This window comes from Primulina huaijiensis, chromosome 2 (assembly GCF_012295235.1).
Source record: "Primulina huaijiensis isolate GDHJ02 chromosome 2, ASM1229523v2, whole genome shotgun sequence".
Taxonomy (NCBI): Eukaryota; Viridiplantae; Streptophyta; class Magnoliopsida; order Lamiales; family Gesneriaceae; genus Primulina; species Primulina huaijiensis.
In genome coordinates, this window is record NC_133307.1 from 29,498,262 (window position 1) to 29,511,107 (window position 12,846).

At 30.3% G+C, this 12,846-nt stretch overlaps 1 protein-coding gene across 1 annotated transcript; it reads right to left on the minus strand.

Moving 5' to 3' along the window:
* Positions 1-1,173: 1,173 nt before the first annotated feature.
* LOC140971440 (telomere repeat-binding factor 4-like) lies at positions 1,174-5,543 on the minus strand. Its single transcript, XM_073433707.1, has 6 exons — positions 5,275-5,543; positions 4,306-4,517; positions 4,087-4,171; positions 2,744-2,827; positions 1,683-1,956; positions 1,174-1,508 (listed from the first exon to the last, which is right to left on the minus strand). The coding sequence occupies exons 1-6, from the start codon at positions 5,422-5,424 to the stop codon at positions 1,477-1,479; spliced, it is 837 nt and encodes a 278-aa protein (XP_073289808.1). The 5' UTR covers positions 5,425-5,543; the 3' UTR covers positions 1,174-1,476.
* Positions 5,544-12,846: the final 7,303 nt, after the last annotated feature.

Genomic DNA, 12,846 nt, shown 5'->3' on the forward strand with positions numbered 1-12,846 from the left:
TTTATCACTTTACACGTTTTTTTAATATAATTTGATGCATTAATTAATAGGAGAATGAACGATTTATCATTGCACATTTATATGTTTGACCAACATTTATGTCAAAAATCAAATATTTCCCTTATGACTCTAATTTTTATCATCAATTTCTAACATACCCATAAAAAATTTAGCAAAAATCAACTCAACGATAAAGTAGAAAATTCATAATGGAAAAACTTTTCCCGCAATATTTGTGAAGACCGTCGTGAAGGTGAATATATTAAAGGGTCCATAGTATATGATCAAACAAGCCATAATGCCAAGAAATGAACCTAATTTATTTTGTTATTGTAAAGACAATGTTTAATTATGAAATAAATTATATTACAAGCTTTGTTGTTTTTCGAATTTTATTTGTTAAACAACGTGGATATCTGATGTGACAATAATTAATAGGAAAATGAACAATTTAGCCTTGTACATTAATATGTTTGACCAATCCTTATGTTAAAAACCAAATATTTAGCTTATGACCCTAGCTTAAATCATTAATTTCCACCAAATGCCACATAAAAAAAAAGTAGTCTCTTGTGAGACGGTCTCACGGATCTTTATCTGTGAGACGGATCAACCATATTCATATTCACAATAAAAAATAATACTCTTAACATAAAAAGTAATATTCTTTTATGGATGACGCAAATAAGATATCCGTCTCAAAAAATACGACCCGTGAGACCGTCTCACACAAGTTTTTGCTAAAAAAATTAACATAACACAAATCAAATACGATCGATTGACTTGGGTTCAGTGCCGTGTGCCCGTGTCACACACTGTGATTGACATAAACATATTTTTTGTGTGATGACATGAAACAATCTATATCTAATTCGACATTCCGATTTCCTTCCATTTGAGGAGATAAAGCTATCGATATCAAACTCTTAAAATTAAATGTTTTCATCCAAATGGGGTCAATTTGCCCGCACATGGATAAACCAGACTTATCCTCCTAGCATAACATGTACGAATTCTTTTCCTTGAAAATAATAATAATAATAAAAAAAAATCTTCTCTTCAAAATATTAGATTAAAACTAAAAAACATAAAACAAAAGAAATAAATAAAGTAGTTATTGTCCTCCTAGAATTCCCAAAATCCTTTAGCATCATGCTAACACGTGACCGATGATTGTTAACTTTGTATCAAGTTCAATTTTAACCTTTGTTCATGTGATAAGTCACAAGTTTAAATTTGATACTTACAGTATTATTAACATATCTAAGAATCCAATTGAGATACAAAGTTCGCTCGTTCTCTCAGTCAGAGCCAACATTTTCTTACCTTTCAAGTTCACCTTATAAGGTGCTAACACTCGAGGCAAACCTAACTCATATTTACTCCAGCTCCAGAACATATCACAGCTACGTAACAAATCGATCAACAAATTTCTTCATAGGATTATAGTTTCTTTCACGAGATGCAATGCAAATGCTACGCCGTCAGCAAAACCTCCCCATGCAAACCTGCAAAAGTGAAAAACCAGAAATCAATTCCAAAATTCTTAGATGAAGTCCAGACTGTTGTACGTATAAAAGATTTAAATTCCATTGTCACCACCATATGTAACATTTGATAAGGTCCAAGATTGATGGTAGCAAGAAAGAGAAAATAGATGAAAGATGAGTTTGAAGGAATACATTGATCAAAACAATCTGTAGCAAACTGCAGGAGGGCTTCCATTTCTTCAGCCATCATTGCTACCCTTTCTGCCTCCTTCACGGCTTCAGCAGCTACAAATGATTTATTTTCAGCCTCTGCAATTCTGAAAGCAGTGGACCTCGCTGCTTCTTCAACAGTATCCCCAAGTAATCCAACACTCTGAATCTGTCTAGGGTGGGAGTCTTTCAGTCCCATGGTGGGGGTTTTCATATCTGGTAGTACATCTCTTTTTATTCTGTAACAATTCTGAACCTGCATTTGGAACTTAGAAGATTAGACAGATGCACAAATGATTTAATGATTTTTAGATAAACTTGGGTTTTTGAAGAAAAAAACGCTCAGAATGCTTCCGTGACGTTCCTTGTTCTGTATTTATCAATCTATTTTCACAATAACAAGACATGATGTTGAGTAATTAAATCTGTGGTATCATTTACAATTCAAGCTTTTGACAGAGAATGCGGAAATCCAACCAAGAACAAGGAAATATGGCCATGATTTGAATGGTCAAGTCAGAACCAAGGACTGGATTATCAGAAAAGAGAAGAAGATATAAAACTGCTCAGCGTTATCATTTTTAGCTTGGTTTCCTTCCAAAACTTTTGCAAAGGTAATCCACCTAATAAAGTGTGGATTTTTAAATACTAAATAATCAAGTGATAATTTTATTTAACACAATTTTCCAAAGTAACTAAGTTCATGAACAATTTTCGAACCAGTCATCGAAACTACCACCAAATCAAATAATATATAAATAAAAACGCAGTTTGAAGTTCTCATTGAAAAGAACATGGTGTATAGTCTCGTTTAACCAGTAATTTAATCATTAAAACCAGTAATGAATCATTAACAACTATCACCGATGATTAAAAGGCAGAATTCAATTCGAAACAATATCCAGGAGAAATACATAAAAAAGGTGGAAGCAATCATAAAAACAGAACACAAGTTCCATACAAGATATGGATGGATAAGTTCAAAAAAGGTACAAGTACAACTATGAATTGCACCGCACTGTAGAATCGAGAAGAAATTTCACCTTTTCAAGTTTGTCTTGAAGAACAAGCCTCCTTAATCTAGAACTCAGAAGCCGTTTAAAATTTTGTGGAACTTCTTGCCTTTGCTGAATGAATCACTCATAAAACAGAAAAATCTTTAGTTTTTGGAAACAAGCGCTATAAGCAAGAAGGATAACAATGCTAAACACAAAGCAAAAGACACTGTTAACATTTGACAATGAGTTGATAGATATCAATACACCACAAATATTTTGTTCATGAGCACAATTAGTATGATCAAGCTACCAAAAATATCCAATCTAAAAAACTTTCTTTCTTCAGATTCACAATTAAGCTATGAAACAACGAAAATTTTTAAATGTATACTGCCAAGCAAAGTCATCTTCCAGATATAATGTAAAAATTACAGAGAGCAGCTGAAGTATTCTGCATCAGTTGAAAGACTTGAAATTTGAAAACACATAAACTTTATGTCACACACAGTTTCATTCTTTATAAAGATTAGAAACAGTCTTCTAATCGGTTTACGAAAAAAAAGGTTTTCCATTAAGACTGTAATAAATCACAAATAAAATGGTAAGTTATCCTTTGTAAATTTTATCTTATGAAAGACTTCTGTGGAGAACATCACAAATAGTTAGCTGGGGGAGGGGAAAAAACATATCAGAGAAACTCCTACCGTCCTATGAAAAGTAATATTTTGATAGTTAGCATGGGGATCATGATTAACTTCGCTTCAAAAATAATCTACAGGGATTTAAATGAAAGTGTAGGACAAACACAAATATACGAGCAAGAGATATGTGCAGCTGTTTTCCTGATGAGGCCACAAATTCATAAATAATTTCAAATGTAAACATCAAGAACACCATCCCTCAAAAGGACGGAGCTAAAAACTACAGTTTAACTGCAACCTTATTTGTGGCAAGGACATGTCATTATCGAGTAAATACTTGTGCTGCGGTGTATTATACGTGTTTTACTTCTAGAGATAACTGTGGATGTCAATTCATTTGCATACTGCAGCTTTTAGCACTTGAATCAACAATGAATTCCACTCATATATTTAGATATGTTAAAAATATCTTGAGGATGCTCTTTTCTTTCTTCTAAAGTGATAGTTCTCAAGAAGCGAGTTCATATCGAACTACCATGTGGCTGCTAAGGGGAAGTCATGCCTCCTCAATGAAATTCAATTTTCATGTATAATTTTTCTAAAATTCAACTTTTGCCCCCGTCCCCCACCACAAAATAATAATAATGATAAATTAATTGTATCATCCCCACCCCCTCTCCGAATTTTGTAAACATCCCTCGTACTTTCCAACGATAAAGCCTGATGAGATTACAAAAATAACCAGACCTCAATGAAATTAGCAATTGTGCTTGAATCTGATCCATTTGGTTCCTTGAGAGTAGACAGTGCCTCATATATCATGGCATTGTACCTGAGGAAAAAGTAATAATGCCACATGCCTTAAATAAAAGGGAGGAGACAGATAATAATATAAATATTCACAAATAAAAGACAACATGATATCGAAATACAATATATAGCATAAGAATATTTAACAAAACTAACTTGGCAGCACTATTTCCTTCAGATAACGGTTTTGCAGAATCAACCATCGGTACATCCAGTGGTGCATCATGTGATGATGGAGTGACGGATGTAGAGGTCTGTGCAATGGGTGCTGGTGTAGCCGGAGTGTCAGAATTGGCCTTCGCTTTAGGTGTCTTTGATTTATCTCTTAGGCCTTGGCCATTTGCAACACTCAGATTCCTCCACTTATCCTGCATAATAAAGCCAACATGATAGTCATATTTGGTTAATTGGTTTAAAAGAGTGTGGTTTCCGACAATTATATGACTGGCAAGAAAGTAAGCTTTGGTTCATTGAGTATATGTTAGCACAGAACATATGTATCTTAGCCTACAAACAGTAATAGCAGCAGAAATTTCTAGGGACTACAAGAGGGAGAGAGAATTTGTCAATCCAGAAAATTGATATATGTGGTAAGAAGATATTCCAAGAACATTATCCTTATTTCTTCATCTGATGTTTTAGTTTAATATAATCACGTAGAAAATATAATAGTATGCTGAGCAATACTCTCAAATTCAATTGATTCTTTTAGCGATAACATTTTCATCATGACAAGAGTTTCATAATTACCAATGTAAATCAGTGTAAAGTTGATGAAACATATCCACAACTTTTTTTTTATGAAACATATCCACAAATTTTTTTCAACATAGAAATCGGGCACAATTACTGATCTAAATACAGTTTTTTCCTTTCACTTCTTCATATGCATCACCATAAAAATTCGCGATAAACTACAAATTTGAACTTTAATTAACAACCCCTATAAACTCATATAAAAAAGGCTATAAGAGTTCCAAAAAAACTACCATAAACTAGTCAAAATGTCTATACGAGCACAAATTACAACAGCAAATTCGAATAAAAACTTATACGATGGTGCTTCTCGGATGCCCACTATAGTATACGGCGCCACATACATTAATTTAAGCAAATGCTATGTACCTTGAGATCGATGTTAGATCGAGCAAACAGGAGGTGGTTGAATTCAGGGTCTCTTTGAATATTCTTCCACTTCCCGGCGCCGTGCTTCGCCACGCCGGCTCTCAGCGCTTCCTCCTCTTCGGAGGTCCACTTCTGCTTTGGATTCCCCATCTCTTCCTTCCTCCGCCGCTCAAAATACTTCTGGTGTTCGTAATATTTTTTTCGGCCTGTTGCTCTTGAGGAGTTGCGGCGGCGCCACTCGTAAATTGGGATATCCCAGTGAAATATTTTTTGGAAATTTGGGGAAAAAGTAATGCATTCTAAAGTATTTAAAAAAAAGATTTATGACTAATTTATTTAAATGTCTTTGTGTTTTAAGTGTAAATATATCATTAAATTTGATTATATATACATATTTATTTTAAACACGTAATTCATTCTCATTAGTCGACTCAACCTAAATCCTCTCCGTCGACCCCATTTTCATTTCCTTTCCGATTATAATTCTCAACACAAATCGACGTAATGGCTAATAATAATTTGATAATATTAGCATTTATTTGGATTTAGTGTTTATTTTCGTTGGTCGATCGACTGATTGAAGAAGAAAATTTCGACCACGTTTTAGTCGACACAAGCGTGAATAGACCAAACTTAGATCGACCATCTATCCACTTTTGGATCTATCTAAGACCCAATAATGATCGACCAAAAACCAAACAATGATCAACCATTGTTTGGTCGACCAATGGTCGATCATTGATTTGATCAAAGACCAACATGTTGGTCGACCATCTTTGTTGGTCGACCAAAGCAATGGTAGACCAACAATTGGTCGACTATTGTTGATTGTTGGGTCTATTCAATATCTCGATTTGGGGAAAAAAACTCGTAAATTTTAATTCAGAGAATATGTGTATCGATCGAGAAGAAAAAAAAGGAAAATTAATTAAGTTTAATTACTATTAATATAATAATCAAAAATCAACTCCTTGTTTTTTTTTTAAAAAAAGTCAGAGTCCTTATTTTTTAAATACTTTAGATCTCACTCCTACTTTTTTAACTGACTTTTTTTGTGCTTTGCAAATTTTGTAAACGTTGGGGACTATTAAGCTATAAGAAGAATAATTCAGGGTGGGCACGGGTTCGTTTCCGGGTTCGTGAAATAATCGGGTACACATTACCCTATTTTTCTATCCAATCAGGGTCGGGTCGCTACCCGAATACACACTCCTACTTTTCGTACACGACACGCAGACATGTACCATCTGTAGTATATACATCAATTTTTTTAATAGTTAAATATTAAAAAATGTATTTACAATTTACAGATATTATATTATATATTTATTTAATTTATTGGAATGATTATTTAGAAAGACAATTTCTTGTTATTTTTAAATATATAAATTTTTTTTTATCATAAATCAATTATTTTAAAGAGTAAGTCTCTTGTGAGACGGTCTCACGAATCTTTATCTGTGAGACGGGTAAACCCTACCGATATTCACAATAAAAAGTAATATTTTTTCATGGATGACCCAAATAAAAGATCTGTCTCACAAAATACGACCCGTCAGACCGTCTCACACAAATTTTTGTCTATTTTAAATTTAAAAAATCAAAATATAAATAAAGATAAAAAAATATTTAACTAATTTTAACATTTTGAAAAGTATATGAGATATTGTAGTTATAGATGAGATGAAAATAAATTTTTATGATTTTTTATTAATAAAAAGTAGCGTATTATTGTAATTTAAGAATGATACTTTTAGTATTTTAAAATTTACACAATGAGTCTTAAAATTAGTTAATCTAAATACTTTGTTTTTCCAATATAGTTTAGATATATCTTATACTATATTATAAAATATGTATGACATGCGTTAGGATTAAAATAAATGAGAAGTATGGAGTAGAGAGGAGTGAATAAACTTAATAATAATTTATTCATTTTAAAACTTAATCTAGAACAATAAGTTGATTATAGGCGCCGTGTTCAACAATTTAATATTGAAAACAACAAAAGTCTTTCAGTACATCAAATAGTCAAAATCAGTAATGTCTTTAAAAGTACAAAAATAAAATGCGAAATAAATTGTGGTAGCTTGAAATAATGAAACTTGAAACAAAGATACTATCAACTAAAAATGAGCAAGAAATAATAAACTGATTAGCCTTTCCATGATCCGAGGTATATTAAAAAATAGGTCTCTGACAAAGATACTATCAACTAAAAATTAGGAAAAAAATATATATCTAATATGATTATTCAACAATCGATACAAGCATTACGAGCTCGTGTTAATTTCATTTGACCTACGAATGTTCCAACTTCTTTCATGGACAATATGAATCTAGTATTTCAGCTGTACGTTCTTCGATAAATTTGTTGTAATCTTTATTGTTGACACTATGGCCTACTCCAAAGGCCTAGAGGAAATTATGGAAATCGAAATGTTGGTCTAGCAAAATTATGATGTTACGTTATGCATTTTATATGAGATTGTCGATTTATATTGGTTATTTTGGTTATCTTTTGTAAAATCGATTGTAAACGCCTTAGCCACAATAAGTTAAATAGTTATTATATTATAATTATAAATTATAAAGTATACCGCCTACGATTATTCTGAAAAGGACCAAAACTATAGTACGAAATATCCATAAGAAATGTGATATTTGATAAGGGATAAACAAACATCTACCGAGGAGAGTCCCACATTTATATTTGATCAATCAATTGTATGGCTTAATTGAAAATTTCCGTATTATAGCAATCTAGAGTCAATTTTTGCGTACAATAAATTTTGATAAATACGCGTCTAGTCACATTTGAATCATTTATTTTTAAAAAAATTGTTTCTAATCAGGGAAAAAAAATTGTGACGACTTTCAAATCTTAATAGAGTGATTTGTTTATGAGTATGTGTGGTCGATAGCTTTCAAATATAATAAAACTTTGCAAAAACAAGAGTGGCTCAAAGTTAGATCATGCATCTTTGTTTTTCTTGCTCATTTGCTCCACATGCTCAAATCAAGTGGCTGCACTGGCTAAGACACCATTAATTCGTGTCACGAAATCGAAAAACAAGCGCTTTTGAGCTTGAAGAAATCTGTAGAAAAAGATCCATCCAGTTTACTATCTTCTTGGAATATCACTGATCAATTTGATTGTTGTATGTGGGAAGGTGTAGTTTGCAGCAACTTGACAGGTCATGTTCTTGAACTGCACCTACAACATCGTTTGGGAAACTCCAATGCATATTTAGGTAAAGTGTTTCATCCCTCTGTGTGCTCAATCTTTTCTTGACTTGAGCCAGAATTATTTTGGAGCAACAAATTTTCCTTCCTCTATCGGGTCATTCGTGAATTTATAGTATCTTAACTTAAAAAACTCGGGATTTCACAGAACCATCGGAAATCTCTCAAATCTTCTCATGGGATCGTTGTCTGTGAATCTAGAGGTCGATGGGTTTCAACGGTTGTCTCACCTTCCGTGTTTGGAGCACCTAGACATGAGTTATATGAATCTTACAAAGCAACAAATTTGGTTACAGTTCAATGAGTTCATCAACACACTCCCCTATTTAATAGAGTTATATTTTCGCTCTTGCGGTCTTAATTAGTATAATTGATCTTTTAGATCATGTCAACCTTTCTTCTTTGGCGGTTCTCAATCTTTCCGAAAATGAATTTCGATATACTGCCATTCCTAGTTGGATTTTCCAAGTGAAAGAGCTCATCTTTTCTTGATGTAATCTTGTGTTTTTTTTCACGGTACAATTTCAAGTGCTAGCAATATCGATCATCAAACTTTATTACATTGATATTTCGTTGAATCATTTCAATACCACCATATATACCTTTACGTTTACAACAATCTTCAATATGCTGATATGGAAAATGTCCATTTTCATGGCATGATTTCCTTTTTCATAGCCAATCTAAGCTCCCTAAAATTCCTCTATATCTCCTAGCAAAAAAAATACCACGAAAATTTGCAAGGGTACTAATGTGCAATCTGACCGGACAAATGATGGATGGAAGACCTGTATCTTCTTGGCTATATAAATATAGAGCTAGGATTGTATAAATGGACCCCATGCATCATGGCTCGAGACGTGCTTCCGTTATATTGATATTTCCAAGCAATTAAGGTGCATTTGATCAAGAGATAGATTTGAAATCTATATTTGTTTTATTGGTTACAATAAAATAATATATTAAATTTTAAATTCGCGCCGTACTTATTTACACATAGTAATATAAATTAAAATGAATTTTAAACGATATAATATTTGGGTGAACTTGAAATTCATTCTTATTAATATTAAATATTATATAAATATTGAAAGAATTTTTTTTAACATAATGGTAAAGAGTGTGTATCGGATATAAGTGTTGTCTTGAATGTTCTAACACTTTGTGATAACATGCATCAGAATAATATCACACAAATAAATATCTTGATTAAAAAATAACACATAAATAAATTTGCACAATTGAACACACTCATACGATGGCTCATAGCAAAATAATCACCAGAAAAGAAATCGAGTTTACAAAATCAATATTAGTGGAAAAACGAAATATTATCTTCCTTAATATGTCAACGAAGTAAATTGCATCATAAAATGTTACTAACAAAAATAACCAAAACACAAGAATGCAAATCTGTGTGACCGAAATTTGGAGCAACAAAACAATTCTTCAATCAACATTATTGTACGAGTGTTATCTTCAAGTATCTCCAACACGTCACGGCAACACATTGAAAGAGTGATGTTTCGTCTTTGCTAGCTCTTTAAAAAAATATCTTTTTGTTCTTTCGTATCTTATTCGTCTCGCTTTTCTTCCCGATGCAGCAATTATTCTTCAATATATATATACTTATGTTGATCTTGATAGGATTTCATGAATATATTCGTACAAGAAAAAAAACAACTAATATTTAATTAAAAAAAAGCAAATTCTTTTAAATATTAAATTTAGAGTTTAAGAAACTCATTATTTTAGAAAGACAAAACTCATGTAAAATCTTATCAAAAAAAGAAAAGAATGTGGGAGATAAATTGTGTATCTTGAGAAACTCATTATTTTAGAAAAACAAACTCTTATGCAAAATCTTATTAAAAAAGGAAAAGAATATATGAGATAAATTGTTTCTTGCAAGGAAAAAGGCACTTTTCCTTTCAAACACGTAAAATATTTATTTGAAATTTATGATTTTACTTATCTAAATATGAAAATTATATTTGAAACATTTTAAATCTATGAATTTGAAATCATTCTATCCAAGCACGATGTAAGCTCATTTCGTTAATTACTCAATTGATGCATAAGATAAAGCATATACACAGAGCTGTAAATGGAGCTAGGTGAAACATGATAAGAAATATAAAAACCATATTAATATATAAAAACCATACATATATGTATCAATTTATCATCAGAAATAATTTCTCTCTGATTAATTTATTCTTTATTTAATTTTTTATTTTTTCTGGAAGGTCTTGTCGAACAATGGGAGACGTTTTACACAAGGCAAAATAGACAATTCTACTTTGCTATTCTAAATAATTTATTAATTATATATATTATCTATTAAAGAATCATGTAAGTTCTTGTAATATAATCCCATATATGAACAGCACGAAATAATTAAAAAATTAATTTTAGAAGAAATGTGAGATTCACGTGTACCGTTGGTCGAACTTTATGGTTGAGACGTGCATTGTCTAAATTTAATGCAAATAACTCATATTTTATCTCAAGTTTTAGTATGGGTACGATTTTTTTAAAAAAATATATATATATATAAAAAAAAATGAGATGTAAAAATTCGATTTACCAAAATTTGATCTGAAATACAAAATATCTTAAATTTAATATTAAATTTAAGGATTTCTATGTTATTTTATATTTTGTAATAACAGCGTGAAAGGTATTATGATCATATTTAGTATAAAAATTAAAAATATAATGTATTTATAACCAAAAAAAGAAGAAGCGTAAATAACACTCTTTTTATTTGATTATAAAATTCACAGAAGAGGAAGGGTGTTCATTCATTCATTTATTATTACTAGAAGATATGCACGTGCAACGCACGTGTGGAACATAAAAAGATGAGAACAATTATCAACTTACTTTCACTATCTTTTATTTTTCAACAATAAATTCAATTTATGATACCTCGATAAAATTCAATTTTGATTTTTGTCTGAGTTCTTGGATACTAATATAATTGAATTGTTTTAGATTATATATATATATATGTATAAGTGTATATTGTTGTAATATTCTGTCTTAACATAAAATTGAAGTTATAAAGTTATATAAACAAATCACGTCCTTGAAAAAGTAGCTACAAGTATTTATTAATATCACAACTTTAAATTTGTAAAAAAAAAAAATTAGACTATAAGTATTCAAAGTAATTAAACAAAAAAACAAATTTATCAATTTTTTACAACAACCATAATTTCTAAATTTCTCATAATATATTTTGAAGTTATAAAGTTATATAAACAAATCACGTCCTTGAAAAAGTAGCTACAAGTATTTATTGGTGGAAATTTGACAGGGCATAAAACATGAATATAATTGTAATCTTTTAAAAAACTTTTATTTTTCGATAAAAAAATATTTAAAAAACATAAGAAAATTTTAAAAAATTTATAAATCATTTTAAGTAACAGTAGATGTAAGGGCAATTTTTTTTTACATAAAATAATTTGAATTCATTGTTATTCCTCATTTTTCTATCACTTTGATGTATATAAGAGTAATTATTACACATAAAATCATTTTAAACTCATTTTGCTTCTTTTGAAGTGTTCTCTTATGGTACCAAACAATTAATTATGTTTATCAAACACAGGGTTTTACGGTTTGGCCTATTGACACTCACGTCAGTGCAATCTTTATTATATTCACCATTAGTTTAGTATAGAGCTTTGCACGGTAGATCACAATTGTAATAAATAAAAGTCGTGTCTTGGTTAACAAATATAACTTTTAACATAAACATCAAAAAAAGTTTGAACTAAAATATTAATTTTTTACTATCATTCAATTTTGTTGGGTTAAGCATGCATGATGGGTGAACCATTGGGAAGTTCTCGTACGTCAAGCTGCTAACATGTGAAACAGTCTCATAAGAGTATTTGAGCCAATTTTTTTTTTAACTTGAGTAAATTAACATCCATTAATAACGTAAATAATACACGACTAATAAATTTGAAAAATCTAACACAATGGTGTGAATTTACATATATGTCCTTATCTTCGTTAAATAATATTAATAAATACATGTCATTTTATGTTCGTTTTCATTAAATGGGAAAAAATAACAATAAAACATGTATTTATTATTACTTTTATTTTAAATTTCATTATAGATATAGTTTTTTTTAAAAAAAATGCAGTGTAAATTTCATTCCAAAAAATAAAAGCTAAATTTAAATTTCATTCCAAAAAATTGTGGCTAAATTTTATTTTTCTTTAATTTATTTTTCAAGTCATTAATAGACGAGAAAAAAACATTTATTTATCATTAATATTATTACTATTTTAAATTTTTTT